At 39.9% G+C, this 21,359-nt stretch overlaps 1 protein-coding gene across 20 annotated transcripts in view; it reads left to right on the top strand.

Moving 5' to 3' along the window:
• The window catches only part of ABI1 (abl interactor 1), a 117,949-nt gene that overhangs the window by 20,494 nt on the left and 76,096 nt on the right, over positions 1–21,359 (top strand). For all 20 annotated transcript variants that reach the window (XM_001103797.5, XM_015146661.3, XM_015146659.3 and 17 more), the window contains exon 2: positions 16,941–17,108. In XM_001103797.5, the coding sequence (XP_001103797.1) occupies positions 16,941–17,108 (168 nt within the window). The remainder of the gene's footprint in view (positions 1–16,940; positions 17,109–21,359) is intronic.

Here is a 21,359-nt window from a genome sequence, read left to right as displayed (position 1 = left end):
GACTAATGAATCACTAGGCTGGATATAGCTAAGACTAATTCTGTGAAGCTGTGTTGTAAGCTGGTTTAAGTGAGTGTCTTAGTCTGTTTGTGTTGCTACAAAGGAATACTTCAGGCTGGCTAATTTATTTGACTCATGGTTCTGCAGGCCGTATAAGAAGCATGGTGCCAACATCTGCTTCTGATGAGGGCTTCAAGTTGCTTCCACTTGTAGCTGAAGGGAAGGGAGCTGACATTTGCAGAGATCTCTTGGCAAGAAGCAAGGTGGGGAGGTGCTAGACACTTTTTAACAACCAGCCCTTTGGAAGTAATAGAGCAAGAGTTTACCTGAGGACCCCAAGCCATTCATGAGGGATCCTCCCCCATGATCCAGACACCTCCCATTAGGATCTACCTCCAGCATTGGGGATCATAGTTCAACATGAGGTTTGAGGGGACCAATATCTAAACTACAGCAGTGAGGAAATATATAATCGGTAGGACAAGGTACTTTTGCTAGTATTCATAGAATCTTGAATTTTTTTTTTTTTTGATACAGGATCTCTCTATGTCACCCTGGCTGGAGTGCAGTGGTGTGATCATAGCTCACTGTAGCCTCAAAGTCCTGGGTTCCAGCAGTCCTCTTGCCTCAGCCTTCCAAGTAGCTGGGACTACAGGCACATGCTACCATTTTTACTGTCTTTACCATCTTTAAAGTGCTAACTTTAAAGATTTTTTTATTTTTTGTAGAGACATGGTTTTGCTGTGTTCCTCTGTCTACTCGCAAACTCCTGGCCTCAAGTGATCCTCCTCCCTTGACCTCCCAAAGCATTGGGATTACAGTTGTGAGCCGCCAAGCCTGGCACGATTTTTTTTCTTTAAAGCAGAAGTACTTTTTCTCAAGTCAGTTAAGGGTGGTGCTGATTGTGACAGTGTTAACTACCACCCTGCCTATTAGTTTGTTAAAAGATGCATTATACTGCTTGAGTAATTTCCTAGTAAAGTTACCCTTTTTTTTTTTTTTCTTTATTTTTGTTTTTGAGACAGGGTCCTGCTGTCGCCCAGGCTGGAGTGCAGTGGTGTGATCTCGGCTCACTGCAGCCTCAAACTCCTGGGCTCAAGCAGTCCTCCTACCTCAGCCTCCCCGGTAGCTATGACTATAGGCTTATGCCACCATGCCTGGCTAATTTTTATATTTTTGTAGAGACAGGGTTTTGTCATGTTCTCCAGGCTAGTCTCGAACTCCTTAGCTCAAGCAATCCACTTTCCTCAACTTCCCAAAGTGCTGGGATTACAGGCGTCAGCCACCATGCCTGGCTAGTTAAATTTATGTGGGCATGAATTAAAGATGTGATTTTGTCACTTCAGTGAAGGATAACCTAGAAATGTGTTAAATGTTTAATTTTTGTTTCTTCCATTTATAGAACCCTATGTGTAGAACATCAATTGTTTCATAGATCAAAAACATTCTCAGTTATCCTGAGAACGTTTTCTTTCTCACTCTCCTCTCTTTACCCTCCCAGTGAATTAAAATTCATGTGGTTTGCAGAGTGGTTAATGATGACTTGGAGTGGTTCATCTTAGAGGCCACATTAGAATTATACTTTGTTCATTTTTAGAATTATAAATGGAGGCAGTGTGGCATAGTGGCAGACTGGTCTTTGGGAGACGTAGTGGTTCTATTTTTCCTAGCAGTGTTATCTTGGGCAAGTTACTTAACCACGACAAATTTCTTTTTCCTCTTTTTTTGCTAGGCTAAGTGGGATATTTCACTTAAAGCTGTCTTTCTTGTGTAGATATCACAGAATACATATTACAACAGAATCCTTGTCTCCTTTTTTGTGTCCTCTGATTTCCACAATCTAGTTTATAAAACTGCACCTGAAGTGATATTTCTAAAGCCTAAAACCAGTCATATTTTTTCTTCCTAAAAATTCTTCAGTGTTTCCCCACTAGCCGTACACTGAAATCCACATTCCCTAAAATGCTTTCAAGGGCCTGTAGTGTTTCTCGAGCCCTGTAGTATATTCCCCCATTGCGTCTACTGTTATAGGCTTACTCACCTTTAAACCGATACTGTTCATTTCATTCTACTTGGAACCCTATCTTCTGCTTCTTCCTCTTCCCTTCCCCTAAACTGCTTCTGATGTTTAGAACATTAGGTGAAATGAAGTTCCCATACCTCAGATGCATATGAAAGATTAAGAGTTGGCCAGGCGCAGTGGCTCACGCCTGTAATCCCAGCACTTTGGGAGGCTGAGGTGGGTAGATCACGAGGTTAGGAGTTTGAGACCAGCCCGGCCAAGATGGTGAAACCCCATCTCTACTAAAAATACAAAAATTAGCTGGGCTTGGTGGCAGGCACTCGTAATCCTAGCTACTCGGGAGGCTGAGACGGGAGAATCGCTTGAACCCAGGAGGCAGAGGTTGCAGCGAGCCGAGATCGTGCCACTGCACTCTAGCCTGGGTGACAGAGCAAGACTCTGTCTCAAAAAAAAAAAAAAAAAAAAAAAAAATTAAGAACTGTGTAAAGATCAGTATCGGTGCCTTCATCTGTGAAACCAAGATATCTGCTTAGGTTACTGTGAAAATGCTTTGAAAACTAAGCTGGGTGTGGTGGCTCATGCCTGTAATCCCAGCACTTTTGGAGGCTGAGGCAGGTGGATCACTTGAGGCCGGGAATTTGAGACCAGCCTGGGCAACATGAGGAAACCCTATCTCTACTAAAAATACTAAAAAATTAGCTGAGTGTGGTGGCACACACTTGTAATCCCAGCTACTCAAGAGACTGAGGCATGTGAATCGCTTGAACCTTGGAGGCAGAGGTTGCAGTGAGCTAAGATGGATCGCACCACTGCAGTGTAGCCTGGGCAACACAATGAGACTCTGTCTCAAAAACAGAAACACCAAAAAAAGAAAATTAAATCCTAATTATATGTAACTGTTAACAGTATTGCTGTCAAGTATATATTTTGGGTATTTGTAAGAAGACATCATTTCCTAATGTTTAAAGTTAAAGATTATTCTAATTGTGAATAGAGTTGTGTCCCCCTGCCATCCTTACGTTGAAGCCTCAAACCCGTCTCCCCCACCATGTGACTGTATTGGAGCTAGGGCCTTTAAGGAGGTGAATAAGGAGGTTAAATGAGGTCGTAAGGCCGGAGCCCTGATCCCACAGAACTAGTGTACTTATAAAAGAGGAAGTCACAACAGAGATTGGTCTCTCTCTGCCATGTGAGGACACAGCGAGAAGGTAGCTGTCTGCAAGCCAGGAAGAAATCCCTTGCTAGAACCACACCCTACTGGAACTTTGATTGTGGACTTCCTGCCCTTCAGAACTATTCTCTTGTTGAAGCCATGCAGTGGTATTTTGTTAATGGCAGCCCAAGCCGACTACTACAGATTAAAATATAATTTCCTTGTGGGAAAGGCCAACTAGAGTGATTTCTCAGGTAACATTTTAATGAGTAACACAACCAGCTGTAAATTCCTGGACTAGTTTAGAAAACAGCCTCAGCAATTTGAGAATTATCTTAGTAGATCTTTTGTCTATGTAACTAGGGGGGTATTACTGTAAATTGTTACTTTCTGGTTTAGCCAAGACCCTTTTTATGAAAGTACTTTCTCCTCCCATATAAAAGTTAAATCATTTAGGATGCATTTGGCTATAAGTAATACAACTCAGTTAACTTAAACAGTAAGGAACATTTACTATTTCATGTAACAAATTCCAAGGTAGGAATTTAGTGTTAGGGTTAGGGTTAATTCTTCAGCTCAGTATCATCAAGGATTCACATTCTTTACATTTTCATCCTCATTTTTGGTGGAGTGGTAGGGAGGTACTGTTAGCCTTATTCTTAGTCTCCTGGTATCTGCAAGATGGTTGCAACAAAAATGTTACATGGTTATTGTGGATCATTTGGAAAATGTCACAAGAGGGAAAGGATGAAAACATAAATCACTCATAATCCAACTATTTACATGCGTTATCTTCTCATTGGCATATTAGTTTGTACAGGTACTAATTATATCAAACAAAATTAGGTCACACTGTTTACACAAATATATGTTGTTCTTTTCCATTAAGATACTATCAAGAGTCCAGGCACATTGGCTCACACCTGTAATCCTAGCACTTTGGGATGCTGAAGTGGGTGTATTGCCTGAGGTCAGGAGTTCGAGACCAGGCTGGCTAACATGGTTAAACCCCGTCTCTACTAAAAATACAAAAAGCCAGGTGTGGCGGCTCACGCCTGTAGTCCCAGCTACTCGGGAGGCGGAGGCAGGAGAATCGCTTGAACCCGGGAGGCAGAGGTTGCAGTGAGCCGAGATTGCGCCACTACACTCCAGCCTGGGTGACAGAGCAAGACTCTGTCTCAAAAAAAAAAAAAAAAAAAAAAGATACTATGAAGAGAATTATCCATGTCATTAAAATTCTCAGTAAAAATGGACTGGGCACAGTGGCTCATGCCTGTAATCCTAGCAGTTTAGGAGGCTGAGGCAGGAGGATTCCTTGAGCTTAGGAGTTCGAGACCAGACTGGGCAACATGGTGAGATCCAGTCTTTACAAAAAATACAAAAACTGCCAGGCGTGGTGGTGTATGCTTATAGTGCCAGCTACTTGAGAGGATCCCTCGAGCCCAGGATTTCAAGGCTGCAGTGAGCCGTAATTGTGCCACTGCACTCTAGCCTGGACCCTGTCTCCAAAAAAAAAAAAAAAAAAAAAAAAAAAAATTCTTAGTAAATTTTTTTTTTTTTTTCTTGAGACGGAGTCTTGCTCTCTTGCCCAGGCTGGAGTGCAGTGGCACGATCTCAGCTCACTGCAAGCCCCGCCTCTTGGGTTCACGCCATTCTCCTGCCTCAGCCTCCCAAGTAGCTGGGACTACAGGCGCCTGCCACAATGCCTGGCTACTTTTTTGTATTTTTAGTAGAGATGGGGTTTCACCATGTTAGCCAGGATGGTCTCCATCTCCTGACCTCGTGAGCCGCCTGCCTTGGCCTCCCAAAATGCTGGGATTACATGTGTGAGCCACCGCACCTGGCCATAAAAATATTTTTTCCCTTCAAGTAATGATTGTTGAAAAAGTTGGATACAGAAAAATAGAATATTAAAAATTACCCATATCTCACAACTCAGAAATAACCACTCATATATCAATATATTTCCTTTTAGAACATTTGTGTGTATGTATTTAAAATTAGATATAGAATAATTTTTTTTTTCCTATGGCGACAGGGTCTAACTCTCTCACTGAGGCTGGAGTGCAGTGGTGTGATCATGGCTCATTAGACCCTCAACCTTCTGGGCTTAAGTGATCCTTCCATCTTAGCCTCCCAAGTAGCTGGGACCACAGGTGTGCACCACCACAGCCTGCTAGTTTTTAAATTTGTTGTAGAGATGAGGTCTTGCTGTGTTGCTCAGGCTGGTCTTGAACTCCTGAACTCAAGTGATCCTTCCGCTTGGGTCTCCAAAAGTGCTGGAATTACAGGTGTGAGCTATTGTGCCTGACTAATTTTAGTTTTTTTGAGGAATCTTCATACCATTCTTCATAGTGGCTGTACTAATTTACATTTCAACCAACAGGATACAAGTGTTCCCCTTTCTCCACGTCCTCTCTAGCATCCTTTATTGCCTGTCTTTTTGATATAAGCCATTTTAACTGGGGGTGAGATGATATTGCATTGTGGTTTTTTAAAAAATTTTTTTGAGATGGAGTCTCGCTCTGTCACCCAGGTTGGAGTGCATGGCACTGCAGCCTCTGCCTCCTGGGTTCAGGTGATTCTCATGCCTCAGCCTCTTGGGTAGCTGGGATTACAGGTGAGTGCCACCACACCTGACTAATTTTTGTATTTTTAGTAGAGGTGGGGTTTCACCATGTTGGCCAGGCTGTTCTCGAAGTCCTAACCTCAAGTGATTTGCCTGCCTTGGCCTCCCAAAGGGCTGGGATTACAGGCTTGAGCTACTGCACCCGGCTTACTTTTTGTATTTTTAGTAGAGACAGGGTTTCACTGTGTTGCCTAGGCTGGTCTCGAACTCCTGACCTCAGGTGATCCGCCTGCCTTGGCCTCCCAAAGTGCTGGCATCACAGGCGTGAGCCACCGTGCCTGGTCTGTTGCATTGTGGTTTTGATTTGTGTTTCTCTGATTAATGATGTTGAGCATTTTTTCACATACCTGTTTGCCATTTGTATGTCTTCTTGTGTGTGTATGTGTGTGTGTGCGTATGTGTGTATGTGTTTTGTATGTCTTCTTTTTACAAGTATCTGTTCAGATCTTTTGCCATTTTCTTTTTGGATTATTTGGTTTTTGCTGTTGCATTGTATGAGCTCCTTATATATTCTGATTATTAGTCCTGTGTCAGATGGATAGTTTGCAAATATTTTCTCCCATCTGTGGGTTGTCATTTTACTTTGTTGATTATTTCCTTTCTTGTGCAGAAGCTTTTTAGCTTTATGTAATTCCATTTGACTATTTTTGCTTTGTTGCCTGTGCTTTTGAGGTTGTCATTTTTTATTGACTAGATGATATTCCAGTATATTATGTTTTTTTCTTTTCTTTCTTTCTTTCTTTTTTTTTTTTTTTTTTTGAGATGGAGTCTCTCTCTGTCACCCAGGCTGGAGTGCAGTGGTGTGATCTCAGCTCGCTGCAACCTCCACCTTCCGGGTTCAAGCAATTCTCCTGCCTCACCCTCCTGAGTAGCTGGGAATACAGGCGTGTGCCACCATGCCCGGGTAATTTTTGTTTTTTTTTTTTTTTAGCAGAGCCGGGGTTTCACTATGTTGGCCAGGCTGGTCTCGAACTCCTGACCTCAGGTATCCACCCACTTTGGCCTCCCAAAGTGCTGGATTACAGGCGTGAGCCACCGTACCCGACCCCAGTATATTAATTTTTAAATAATTTGTCATTGGCTATTCAGATCTCTTCTAGTTTTTTTGGTGTTGTAAATAAAGGTGGCATGAACATCCTTGAACATACAGATTTTTCGCATTTGGCCATTTATTTCTTTTGGGTGAATTTCTTGTAGTGAAGTATGTGTGTGTATGTATATATATACACACACATATATATATTTAAATTTTGTGATATACATTATCTGATTGTATTTTTTAGTAGTACATGATAGTATTTGCCCAAGCTATATTCTTGATCATCATGGCTCTTGCTACATAATTCCTTTTAAGAAGAATTAAAATTATATGAGAAGATAACTTGTCAACATGGAAGGAGTTAATGGAAGGAAGCGAATGTTTTGGGCTAATATGAGCTGTTTTCTATTAGTAATACTTAAGTATTTAACAGATTATGTGTTTGAATGTAGTTCTTTCTAGAGCTGGGGTTTTTCAGGTTTTGTAGTAAGACTGTTTTTGAAATATAAGCCTTGTAGTATGGCGTAGGATGGTAAAAGAATTAGTTTGGGGAAAGCGTCATTGTCTTAGGCTATAGCTGTGGTCAAACTTAAAATTTCAGAGGCTAATTATCTAGTTATTGGGAATGTTCTGGGGATGCAGATTGAAGTGAAAAGGTTTAAAAATACTCTGCATTATGGTTGAACTTGGAATTCTGTATACTGAATATGTATGTTAGCAGTTGATTGTTCTGTGTTGCTCTCCTGTTAAAGAAGAGAGTACGCCCCAGCTGGCATTCCTGTCAGTCACAACTGTATGACACCACAGGCAGCAGAGGCTTCTCTAGACGTTGCTGGGAATGAACGGGCTCCCAGAGCCCTTGGCAGTTGTGTAAGTGGGAGGCGGTAGGGAAGCTGCGTTAAAGCTTGTAATGAAAGGTCTCAACCTGAATTGTTAGGCAAAAAAACTTATTTTTTTTGCTGGATACTTGCCATAACCTGGTAGGATTTCTTTTTAGTTTTCACTTTGATTGGAATAGGCATTCTGTTGGAGAAAATGAGATCCTTTTAGTGGTAGCTAGGCATTGCATATATGTATGCCCTAGTCCCCATGACTGTACTGTGATAGATTATTTGTCAGTAATGAACCAGCATTTGGCCCATGTGCTCTTTTTTCCCCGATCCTCTCCTCTCTCTCCATGAAGTGATTATGGATTCTCCCTGGAAGGTTTCTCAGGTCTGTAACCAACCAAAGCGTTTGTTGGCCTTCAGCAAAGTAGATGTTTGTTTTTGTGTACTTTATAGTGTATAATATTCTTCTTGCCACAGGTATTAAAACCTGAGATTTTAAATCCTTTCCATTGGTGTTAACATACTTTATTTTTTAAAAGGCCTTAAATCGAGAACTGTTTCTTGTATACTGTATTTCATGAATTCTAGTAACTGCCCCTCCCCTACTTAGTATCTCTGAAATTGGGAAACATTTTACAAGTAATCATGTCCTTAAAAAGTCATCAGCCAGTCAGCGGTCATGGCATATTTGTCATTGTTTGTGCTTATGTGAATTTGGTTGTTTTTCCTTGTGGCTTAACTGGATTATTGCACCCTTAACCTTTTGAACAACAAACCATTTAAGGACCATTGGAGGATAGGATAGAAGCCAAGTTTTTGTCGTAAAACATTTTTTTGACATCTTCTGGTAAAATCAATAAATTAGCTTCATCAGCATTTGCAGAATTGGTGTTGGCAGCTTGGAAGAAAATAATGGGAAGAAAACTCTGGAAATAGCTGTGCAACGTTATTTTAGATGTTCCATTATTTGTAATGGGAAGTTCACAGCATCAACTATTAATATATAGTATTCTTGCCACAATGTTCAATATGAATCTAATCATGAGGAAACAATCAGATAAATCCCGGTTGTAGGATTTTTTACAAGATGCCTGGATTTTAAAAATAATTTCTATGTTTTGAAAGGAAAAAAGGGTCAGGGTTGGGAGTGTGTTCTATATTTAAGGATACGAAATAGAAATATGGCTGTCAACAGCTGTGAACAATCTTTGATTAGATCTTAGATCATATGGAATAAAATAAAACATACGTAAAGAGATTTTTTTTTTTTTCTTTGAGACAGAGTCTCACTTTGTCGCCCAGGCTGGAGTGTAGTGGCACTATCTCGGCTCACTGCAACCTCTGCCTCCTGGGTTCAAGCGATTCTCGTGCCTCAGCCTCCCGAGTAGCTGGGATTATAGGTGCCCACCACCACTCTTGGCTAATTTTTGTATTTTTAGTAGAGATGGGGTTTCACCATGCTGGCCAGGCTGCTCTTGAACTCCTGACCTTAAGCCGTCCACCTGCCTGGGCCTCCCAAAGTGCTGGGCTTACAGACGTGAGCCACCATGCCTGGCCACAGAAAGGTTTTTTTTTTTTTTTGGAAGTTGGAGAAATTTGGGTATAGGTTTGGATTAGAGGTAAGTTAAATGTTAGACAAATATGGTGTGACAGATGTGACATTTCTAGAAAGAATGGGAGGAGATTTAAAGACGTGGAAACAAAATGGTAGAAAACTTAAAAACATGCACATGAGACCCTTGTTTTGTTATGTAAGTGGGGTTATTAGACTGTTGTCAGTCCCAGCAACTCAGGAGGCTGAGGTGGGAGGATCCGTTGAACCCAGGAGATCAAGGCTGCAGTGAGCTGTGATTGTGCCACTGCCCTCCAGCCTTGGGTACAGAGAAAGACTCTGTCTCTAAAATTACAGAATGGGTAAAATATTTGAACATTTTATCAAGGAAGAAATGGACGCCACATAAGCACTTGAAAACATTGTGATTTGATAGCAAAATGGAAATTAAAACCATAATGAGATATCGTTATATACCTACTAGAATATTTAAAATTAAAAAGACTGACCATACCAAGTGTTGTCAAGGATGTGGGGCACTAGAATTTTCATAAGTTTCTAGTGAGAATGACAAATAATATTGTTTCTGTTTTTTGTAAAATAGTTTGGTGGTTTCTTTTTCTTTCTTCCTTTTTTTTTTTTTTTTTAAAAGGAGACAGGGTCTTGTTCTGTTGCTCAGACTTGGAGTGTAGCGGTGCAGTCACAGCTCATTGCAGCCTCAACCTCCCTGGCCCAACTGATCCTCCCACCTCAAGCTCCCAAGTAGCTGGGACCACAGGCACATGCTACCAGGCCTATCTGATTTTTTATTTTTGTAGAGACAGGATCTCACTATGTTGCTCAGGCTGGTCTCGAACTCCTGAGCTTAAGCAGTCCTCTCACCTTGACCTCCCAAAATGCTGAGATTACAGTCATGAGCCACCATGCCCAACTGGTAGTTTCTTACAATGTTAAATGTACACTTAACTTACCATGTGACTCAACAGTTGTTATCTTTAGGTATTACCCAAAATAAATGAAAACATATATCCACACAAAGACCTTCTACTCAAATATTCATAGTAGCCCAGAACTGGAAACAACCCAAATGTCCATGAGCTGATAAATGGAGAAACAAATTGTGATACATCCGTACAATAGAATACTACTTAGCGGTAACAAGGATGAATCTTAAAGGCATTCTGCTAAGTGGAAGAAGCCAGATACAGAAGACTATAGCTTTCAATTCCGTTTATATGAAACTCTAGAAAAGGCAAAACTGTTGTGACAGAAGAGAAGTCAGTTTTTTCCAGGGTCCAGAGGATGGGGAGGGAGTTATGAGGGAAATGTTCTTTATCTTGGTGGTTATACTACTGTACCCATTTATCAAAGCACATTGAATTGTACGCTGAAAGTTTAACAATTTTAATGTATGCACTTCATACTTAATATTAAAGCTGACCTCCCTTCCTCATCCAAGAAAAAAATGAGATGATCCATAGCATCCTACAAAAGTTGCTAGTGACTTTTTGGTTTGTTTTTTTTAACTTTTTAATATTGTTATGAAGTCTTAAATGTAAACATTTTGTGTGTTTCTTTCCATCGCAGTTATGATCCTCATTGATCCTTACATTGAGCCCTTTGGACATGATGCTAGAAAATTCCTTTGTGGCTTTTTTGTTTTGTTGTTTATTTACTTAAATTGACACATAAAAATTGTATTTATTTATGGTGTACAATATTTTTTGAAATGTGCATACATTGTGGAATGTCTAAGTTAAGCTAACATACCTTGCTTCACATACTTTCTTTTTGTGGTGAGAACCTTAAAATTTACTCTCAGCAATTTTCAAGTATACAATATGTTACTGTTAACTATAGTCACCGTATTGTAACCAGGTACCTTTTGATATAGAGCCTGTTTTAGGTGCATCACTATACGGATAACGGGTGGTGCTCCATGGCTACTAGACAGTCTTTATTCTTAGATCTTTTCATTGGACAGAGCTGGGATATTAAGATATGATATGATAAATACATTTTAGGTTTAAACTGGTGCTTTTAGTTTAAGTCTAGAACTATAGGATTCTTTCTTAACCTGGCTTTTCTTATGTCAGAATCTGTTTTGAACCATGCCCCAAATCTCAGTTCTCAATGACTTAATTAATGATTTGCTATATCCCACCCTATGCAAATAACAGTATCAGGGTAATAATTTCAGTACTAACACCAGCAATAAAGAGACTAAAAACAATTTTTTTTTTTTTTTTTTTTTTTTTTTTTTTTTTTTAGTTTTTCCTTCCCCTCTTTCGATTACTTTTGTTCTAATGGTAAATCCTATTAAGAATGTACAATCGAATTACTGTGCTTTGAAGCCACTTCTAGAGTGCTTTCTCTCTGGTTAAGACCGCTAATTGGATGCACAGTTAGGCTAATTTGATTAATTTACCTTTACTTTGGTGTAATTCCTTTTTAAATTTAAATTTTGTTTTATAATTGAATTATTTACAGGCATACTTCTCTTTATTGGGCTTTGCTTTAATGCGCTTTGCAGACTGCGTGTTCTACAAATTGAAGGTTTGTGGCAACCTTGCATCGAGCAAGTCTATTGGTGCCATTTTTGTAAGGGCATGTGCTTACAGTATGTCTCTGTCATATTTTGGTAATTCTTAAAATATTTCACACCTTTTTATTATTACTGTGTCTGTTATGGTGATATTTGATGTTATGACTGTAATCGTTTTGGGGCACCACAAACTGCACTCATGTGAGATGGTGAACTTAATAATTGTGTGTTCTGACTGTACCACCAACCGACCATTCCCTCTGGCTCTCCCTCTCTTTGAGCCTCCCTATTGCCTGAGATGCAGCAATGTTGAAATTGGACCAATTCATTACCCTATGTTGTCCTCTAAGTGTTCAAGTGAAAGGATTGCATGTTTCTCATTTAAAATAAAAAACTACAAATGGGAGCTTAGCGAGGAAGGCAAGTCAAAAACTGAGATAGGCCGAACATTAAGCCTCTTGCTCCAAACATTAGCTAACTTGTGAATGCAAAGGAAAAGTTCTTGAAGGACATTAAAAGGGCTAGTCCACTGAACACGTGAATCATAAGAAAGAGAAAAGCCGGCCGGGCGCGGTGGCTCATGCCTGTAATCCCAGCACTTTGGGAGGCCCAGGTGGGTGGAATCACAAGGGTCAGGAGTTCGAGACCAGCCTGGCCAGCATGGTGAAACCCCGTCTCTAATAAAAATACAAACAATAGCCGGGCATGGTGGCTCATGACTGTAGTCCCAGCTACTCGGGAGGCTGAGGCAGGAGAATTGCTTGAACCCAACAGGCGGAGTTTGCAGTGAGCCGAGATCGCTCCATTGTACTCTAGCCTGGGTGACAGAGTGAGACTCCGTCTCAAAAAAAAAAAAAAAAAACACCTTATTGCTGATAGGGAGAAAGTTTTAGTGGTCTGGATAGAAAGTCAAACCAGGCTGGGCACGGTGGCTCACTCCTGTAATCCCAGCACTTTGGGAAGCTGAGGTGGGCGGATCACTTGAGGTCAGGAGTTCCAGACCAGCCTGGACAACATGATGACATCTTGTCTCTACTAAAAATCCAAAAAATTAGCCAGGCCAGCTACTTGGGAAGCTGAGGCAGGAGAATGTCTTGAACCCGGGAGGTGGAGGTTGCAGTGAGCCAAGATTGTGACAGTGCACTCCAGCCTGAGCGACAGCGTGAGGCTCTGTCTCCCCCCCAACACAAAAAAAGGTCAAACTAGCCACGGTATTCCCTTAAGCCAAAGCCTAATTCAGAACGAGGCCCTAACTGTTCAGTTCTCTGAAGGCTGAGAGAGGTGAGGTGAGAAAGCTACAGAAGGAAAGTTGGAACCTAGCAGAGATGGGTTCATGAGGTTTAAGGAAAGCAGCCATCTCTATAATGTAAAAGTGCAAGGTAAAGCACTAAATGCTGATGGAGAAGCTGCAGCAAGTTACCCAGAAGATCTAGCTAAGATTATTGAAGGTTGCTACACTTAATGACAGATTTTCAATGTAGACGAAACAGTCTTCTATTGGGAGAAGATGCCATCTAGGGCTTTTACAGGGGAGAGAGGAGAAGCCCATGCCTGGCCTTCAAAGGCCAGGCTGACTCTCTTGTTAGGGGCTAATGCAGCTGGTGACTTTAAGTTGAAGCTGGTGCTCATTTGCCATTCTGAAAATCCTAGGGCCCTTAGAATTATGCTAAATCTGCTCTGCTTGTGCTCTTTAACCAGAACAACCAAGCCTGCATGATGGCATATCTGTTTACAGCATAGTTTATGGAATCTTTTAAGGCAACTATTGAGACCTGCTCAGATAAAAATATTCCATTCAAAATATTACTGCTCATTGACAGTGCACTTAGTCATCCAAGAGCTCTGATGGTGATGTATAAGGAGATTAATGTTGTTTTCATGCCTACTAACACATAATTATTTAGTAGCCCCACAGAGTAATTTTGGCTTTCTAATATTACTATTTAAGAAATACATTTCTTTTTTTTTTTTTTTTTGAGACGGAGTCTTGCTCTGTGCCCCAGGCTGGAGTGCAGTAGCGAGATCTCGGCTCACTGCAAGCTCCGCCCCCCTGGGTTCACGCCATTCTCCTGCCTCAGCCTCCCGAGTAGCTGGGACTACAGGCGCCCTGGCCAGGCGCGGTGGCTCAAGCCTGTAATCCCAGCACTTTGGGAGGCTGAGACGGGCGGATCACGAGGTCAGGAGATCGAGACCATCCTGGCTAACACGGTGAAACCCCGTCTCTACTAAAAATACAAGAAAATTAGCCGGGCGAGAAATACATTTCATAAGGCTATAGCTGCCTTAGATAGTGACTCCTCTGATGGACTTGGGAAAAGTAAATTGAAAACTTTCTGGAAAGGATTCACCATTCTAGATGCCATTAGGAATATTAGTAATTCATGGGAGGAGGTCAGAATATCAACATTAACAGGATTTTGGAAGAAGTTTATTCCAACCCTCATGGATGATGCTGAGGGGTTCAAGACTTCAGTGGAGGAAGTAACTGCAGATATGGTGGAAACAGCAAGAGAACTAGAATTAGAAGTGGAGCCTGAAGATGTGGCTCAATTGCTGCAATCTCACAAGAAAACTTGAATGGATGAGTTACTCCTTATGGGTGAATAAAGGAAGTAGTTTCTTGAGATGGAATACTGTTGCTGCTGAAGATGCTGTGACCTTGTTGAAATGACAACAAAGGATTTGGAATATTACATAAACTTAGTTGATAAAACATTGGTAGGCTTGAAAGGATTGACTCATTAAAACAATTTTTTTTTTTTGAGACAGAGTTTTGCTCTTGTTGTCTAAGTTGGGGTGCAGTGGCACGATCTCGGCTCACTACCACCTCTGCCTCCTGGGCTCAAGTGATTCTCCTGCCTCAGCCTCCTGAGTAGCTGAGATTATAGGCCTACACCACCATGCCCAACCGGTTTTTGTATTTTCAGTAGAGACGGGGTTTCACCATGTTGACTGGGCTGGTCTCGAACTCGTGACCTCAGGTGATCCTCCCGCCTTGGCCTCCCAAAGTGCTGGGATTACAGGTGTGAGCCACTGCTCCCGGCCAGATTTTTTTTTTTTTTTTTTTTTTTTTTTCCGGAGACAGGTTCTCACTGTGTTGCCCAGGCTGTCCTCAAACTCTTGGGCTTAAGCAGTTCTCCTGCCTCAGTCTCCCAACTGGCCAGTATTACAGGTACAAGCCGCCACCACACCCAGGCTTGATTTCAGTTTTGAGAGACGTTCTCCTGAGGGTAAAATGCTATCAAATACTGCATGCTGTAGAGAAATCTTGTTAAAGGAAAAGTCAATAGATGCAGCAAATTTCATTGCTGTCTTATTTTAAGAAATTGCCCCAGCTATCCCAACCTTCAAAAACCCCACTCTGATCAGTCAGCAACCATCAACATGGAGGCAAGGCCCTCCACCAGCACACAAATATTAGGACTCTCTAAAGGCTCTGAAGATGGTTAGCATTCTTTTTTAAGCAATAAAGTATTTTTAGTTAAGGCATGTACCTAGTTTTTTTAGACATAGTACTATCGCACATTTAATAGACTACAGCATAATATAAACATAACTTTTATATATACACTGTCTCTAGCCAAAACCGCAGTATCTTTGCAGTGTGCCTATATGTGGTTCCAAAGAGAAATCTGTGAAACAAGATACGCTTAAGGGATTCTATCTACTATCCATGTTTTCTCTATCCTATTTATTACCTCTCCTCCTGCATGTGATTTTTTTTTTTTAATGTCAAGGTTTATCTTTCCTTTAAAAATTAAGCATGTATTTTCATATTTCCTTCTGTTGAGAAGTAGTGTATTATACACATTTTTTTCCCTACATTGTGTGGGTTTTTTTTTTTTTTTTTCACCTTAGCAATATTCTGGAGATCATGGAGTCATGGTAACAGATATTCCTTGAATTCCTTGTCCTTATTACGGCAGTATAATACTCTATTGTGTGGAGATACCATAGCTTATTCAAACAGTCCCCTGCATATGGGTTGTTTCCAGTCTTCTGCTGTTACAGATAGTGCTGCAGTGAATAACTGTGTACATATCTTTTTGTATTTTTGCCAGTGATTTTTTGAGATACATACCTAAAAGTGAGCTTACTGGGTCAGAAAGTAAATCTATGTGTAATACTGCTGGATATCACTAACCAGTGAGTCGGAGTTTTTTCTCACAGCTTTGCTGAGTGTCTTATCAGACTTTTGTATATTTGCCATTTGGGTGAGTGAGAAACAGTATCTCATATTGGTTTGCACTTGCATTTCTTTCCTATAATGAGTGAGGTTGAACATCTTTTCAGTGGTTAAGAGTGGTTCCATTGCTTTTTTGTTGAGCTTTCTGTTAGATCTCTGTTCCCTTTTTTTTCTGTCTAGAACTGGAAGGGACATGAGGCCATTTTGTTTAGTCTCTTGAGTTCATGACACTGATACCTAGAGAAAGAAATGATTTTCCTGAAGTTGTAAGTAGGTAGGATAGCCTTTTTTTTTTTTTTTTCATTTTTAGATTATATGTTAGTGATATTTACTCTTTCTGGTATAAGTTATTGATTCCCCTTCTCACCCATATACAGTTTGTCACCTTTTAACTTTGCTCCTCTTTGAGGAGTTCTTGCCTTTGGACTGAGTTATCTATAGGAGTTTGGAAGAAGGGGTGGGTGGGGAAGGAATTGGAGCAGTAAGATTCACAGTAGTTTTTGTGGGGCATGATGGGCTTGAATCATCATAGATAACAAGGAGGTTGGATTTCTGATGGTGGTTAGTGGGCACAGGAATATAAGGCAGATTGGATTTAATCCATTTCATTGTAAGTGGATTGGGAGCTTGAGGCTGACAGTAAAGTCCTTAGGATGTAATGCAGTGAATTGGTGATGGAAATGGTCTAGGCAAGGAGAACCAATTGGTGCAGTGTGTCTCTGATACTGTGACTACAGTTAGTGGCCCCTCTAGTGGATGAGCTATTGAGGAGAGAGTGGTTCCCAGCTGGCACATGGGGATTTCTGCCATGGCTTAATGTAGTATCCTGAGACTATCATATGGGTACAGCGAGGTTTTTTTTTAAATTTTTTATTTTTTATTGAGCTTCTCTATTAAAATAATATAACTTTGCCTTTCTGTAGAATATATGTTTAATGCATGTTAATCTAAATAAGTATTTGTTGTTTTTGTTCTTATTTCAGGCTACAGACAAGAGGAAAGCTTTAGAAGAGACCAAAGCCTATACAACACAATCTCTAGCTAGTGTTGCTTATCAAATAAATGCATTGGCCAACAATGTACTCCAATTGCTGGATATCCAAGCCTCTCAGCTTCGGAGAATGGAGTCTTCCATCAATCATATCTCACAGGTAACAGCTTATAAAATGCTTTAAATTCAATTTCATTAAACTGTAGCATATGCCAAAGAAGTAAATAGCCCGCATGTATGGATTTCTGACTCATCTTACTGGTGATAATCACTATCATGTTTTAGTTTGGTAAACCTGCTGTTTTTCTTTTAGTCCTTTTTTTATCATGATAAAGTAAACATAACATAAAATTGACCATTTTAACCATTTTTAAGTGTATAATTCAGTAGCATTAAGTACACTCACATTGTACAACTGCCACCACTGTCCTACTCTTAAGAGCTTTTCTGACGTAAAGTTATTTGTACATAATTAAAGAAGAGAATTTTTGTAAGTTTTGACACAGATGTATACCCAGGTGACCATCAACACATTCAAGATAATGAACCATCCCCTCTCCCCATGCCAAATTTCTTCATTTTCCTACGTAATCCCTCCCTCCTGTCCCCTGTCCTTAGGGTTTCTGTCCCTAGAGATTAGTTTAAATTTTCTAAATTTTTATATAAATGGAGTCATATAGTATTTACTATTTTTTTTTGGTCTGGGATGTTTTACTATGCATAATTATTTTGAGATTCATTCATGTTTTTGCATGTAAAAGTAGTTCACTCTTTATTGCTGAGTAGTTTCTATTGTTACACATTTTGTTTATGTGTTCACATGTTGATGGAAATGTGGGTTGTTTTTAGGTTTTGGCTATTACAGATCCCATGAGAACATTGGTATGCAAATCTTTGTATGGTCATATGCTTTTATTTCTTTTGGGTAAATACCTCTGTGCAGAATGGATAGGTCATGTGGTAGGTGTCTGTCTGACTTTAGAAGAACCTGCCAAGTTGTTTTCCAAAGTGGTTATACCACTTAGTTTGCTGAGTGTTCTTATCAGGAATGGATGATGAATTTTATCAAACGCTTTTTTGCATTTGTTGAAATGTTCATATATGTGTGTGTGTGTGTATGTATATATATGTCTATTAATATGGTGAATTACATTGGTTTGTGTGTGTATTAGAAATTTTTGCTTCTGTACTCTTGAGTGCTATTGGGCTGTGGTTTTCTTTTCTTGTAATGCCTTTGTCTGGTTTTGGTGTCAGTGTAATGCTGGTTTTATTGACTATATTGGGCAGTGTTCCCTCTGGACCTGGAGTATTCTTGTTGAAAACGATTTTAACTACATATTTAGTTTCTTTTGTGGATACAAGCCTATTCTGTTTATCTGTTTTTCCTTGAGTGAGCTTTTTGTCTTTTTAGGAATTTAGCTATTTCACCTAAGTTGACAGATTTATTTGCATAAAACTTTTGTAATAATCCGCCTGCTTTTTTTTTTTTTTTTTTTTTTTTTTGAGACAAGAGTCTTGCTCTGTTGCCCAGGCTGGAGTGCAATGGTGTGATCTTGGCTCACTGCAACCTCTACCTCCTGGGTTCAAGCAATTCTTCTGCCTCAGCCTCCCAAGTAGCTAGGATTACAGGCCATCGCCACCACGCCCGGCTAATTTTTTGTATTTTTAGTAGAGATGGGGTTTTGCCATGTTGACCAGGCTGGTCTCGAATTCCTGACCTCAGGTGATCCACCCACCTTGGCCTCCCAAAGTGTTGGGATTTCAGGCGTGAACCACGACACCCTGCCTAATCCCTTATTTTAAAAATATCTGTAGAATCTATAATAATTTCACATTGCTCATTCTTCATATTGGTAACTGGTGTCATCTTTCTTTTTTAAACTAATCATTGTGGCTAGTTTTCCAACTTTATCAATATTAAAAAACATCTTTGGCCTTATTAATTTTCTATTTTTTTGTTTTCTGTTGCATTGATTTCCATGTGACCTTTATTATTTCTTTTTCTTTTGCTTACCTTGGGATTGATTTGCTCTTATTTCATACTGTTTTGTTTTTTTTTGAGATGGAGTCTTGCTCTGATGCCCAGGCTGGAGTGCAGTGGCATGATCTTGGCTCACTGCAACCTCCATCTTCCAGGTTCAGGCCTTTCTTGTGCCTTACCTCTCCAAGTAACTGGGATTACAGGTGCACTCCATGCCCAGCTAACTTTTTGTATTTTTAGTAGAGGTGGGGTTTCACCGTGTTGGCCAGGCTGGCCTCAAACTCATGGGCTCAAGTGATCTGCCTTCCTTGGCCTCCCAAAGTGGTAGGATTGCAGGTGTGAGCCACCACACCTGGCCTTATTTTATACTTTATTAAGGTGAAAGCCAAGGTCATTTACTTGAGACCCTTAATCTTTTCTAACATAGGTGTTTAGCTCTGTAAATGTCCCTCTAAATAGTGTATTATTGGGAGGTCGAGGCGGGTGGATCATGAGGTTAGGAGTTCAAGACCAGCCTGGCCAAGATGGTGAAACCCTATCTCTACTGAAAATACAAAAATTAGCCGAATGTGGTGGTGGGCACCTGTAATCCCAGCTGCTCCCTCGGGAGGCTGAGGCAGATAATTGCTTGAATCTGCAGTGGGCCGAGATCGTGCCACTGCACTCCAGCCTGGGTGACAGAGCGAGACTTTGTCTCAAAAAAAAAAAAAAAAAAAAAAATTAAATTAAAAAAAAGTAGTGCATTAGCTGTATCTCATACATTTAGATATGTTGTGCTTTCATTTTCATTTAGCTCAAAATAATTTCTAAGTTTGCTTTTTTATTTCTTTCTGACCCAGGGGTTATTGGAAATGTGTTACTTAGTTTGCAAGTATTTTGGGGTTTTGCAAGGATATTTCTGCTGTTGATTTCTAATTTAATTTCTTACTGGTCAGAAAAATATACCTCATATGATTTTTTTTTTTTTTTTACATTAAGTAGTTTTCCCCCCAGCTTTATTGAGGTATGGTTGATATAAAAAGCATATACATTTAAGATGTACTGTGTGATGTTTTGAGATGCATATACATTGTGAAATGATTACCACCATCAAGCTGACTAGCATATCTATCACCTCACACAGCTACTTTTTTTATGTGCAGCGAGAGCATTTAAGATCGCCTCTTTTAGCAAATGTCAAGTCTGTAACACTATATTATTAACTATAGTCATCATGCTGTGCATTAGATCTCCAGAACTTATTCATCCTGCATAGCTAAAACTTTATACCCTTTGAGCAACAGCTCCCCTTTTCCCTTACCCCCAATCCCTGACAACCACCATTCTACTCTCTGCTTCATTGAGCTTTGATTTTTTTTAGATTCCACATCTGAAAAAGTGAGATCAGTTTTTGTCCATCTGCGCCTAGCTTATTTCACTTACCATAAGGTCCTTCCCAGTTTGTGTCATGTTGCAAATAACAGGATTTTCTTTTTTTAAGATGAATAATAGGAATAATAGTCCATTTAAATAAATGTATATGTATACCTGCCTCCCATATTTTCTTTATTCACCCAATGATAGACACCTAGATTGATGCTGTGTCTCAGCTATTCTGAATAATACTTTATATGCTTTGAGTGCTTTCATATTTATTAAGAATTGTTATATATCCCAGAATATGCTCTGTCTTGGTAAATGTTTTGTGTGTATTTGAGAAGAATATGTATTTTTCTCTGGTTGGGTGGAATGTCTATAAATCTCATTAGGTCAAGTTGGTTGATAATCAGTTCTTTTGTGTCTTTACTGATTCTGTCTGATTTATCAATTATTAAGGGAGGTAAATTGAAATCTCCAAATATAATTTTGAATGTCTATTTTTCTTTGCATTTTTGTCTTTTTTCTGTTTCATGTATTTTGAAGTGATGTTATATTAGGTACACAAATGCTTTGGCTCGTTAGGTCCTCTTGATGAATGGACCCTTTATCTTTGTAAAGAGACTGTTTTTATCTTGGTAGTATTCTTCAGAAATCTGTTTTGTCTGATGTGAATACAGCCATTCCAGCTTTCCTTTTATCTTCTTTTTCTGCCTCCTTGTGTGTTAATGGAGTGATTTTTTTTTGGGTGGGGGGCTGATTTGCTGTAACACTTTGTTCTGCTTCTCTCTTTTATTATTTCATTCATGTTTGCCTTAGGGCTTCTGGTAAACATCTTTAAACTTATTAATATCACTTGAAGGTACACTATGTTATTACTTCAGGAGTGTGCTAAGACTTTGTAACAGTTGATACCACTTCTCTGCTGTCTTAGGGCTGTTGGTGTCATGGACTTTCTTTTTTCTTTTTTTCTTTTATTAAGACGGCGTCTCCCTCTGTCACCCAGGCTGGAGTACAGTGGCGCGATCTCGGCTCACTGCAACCTCCACCTCGCAGGTTCAAGCAATTTTCTGC

Source organism: Macaca mulatta, chromosome 9 (genome assembly GCF_049350105.2).
Source record: "Macaca mulatta isolate MMU2019108-1 chromosome 9, T2T-MMU8v2.0, whole genome shotgun sequence".
NCBI classification, from domain to species: Eukaryota; Metazoa; Chordata; class Mammalia; order Primates; family Cercopithecidae; genus Macaca; species Macaca mulatta.
The sequence above is the reverse complement of the archived record's forward strand: the minus strand, read 5'-3'. Positions and strand labels throughout refer to the sequence as shown.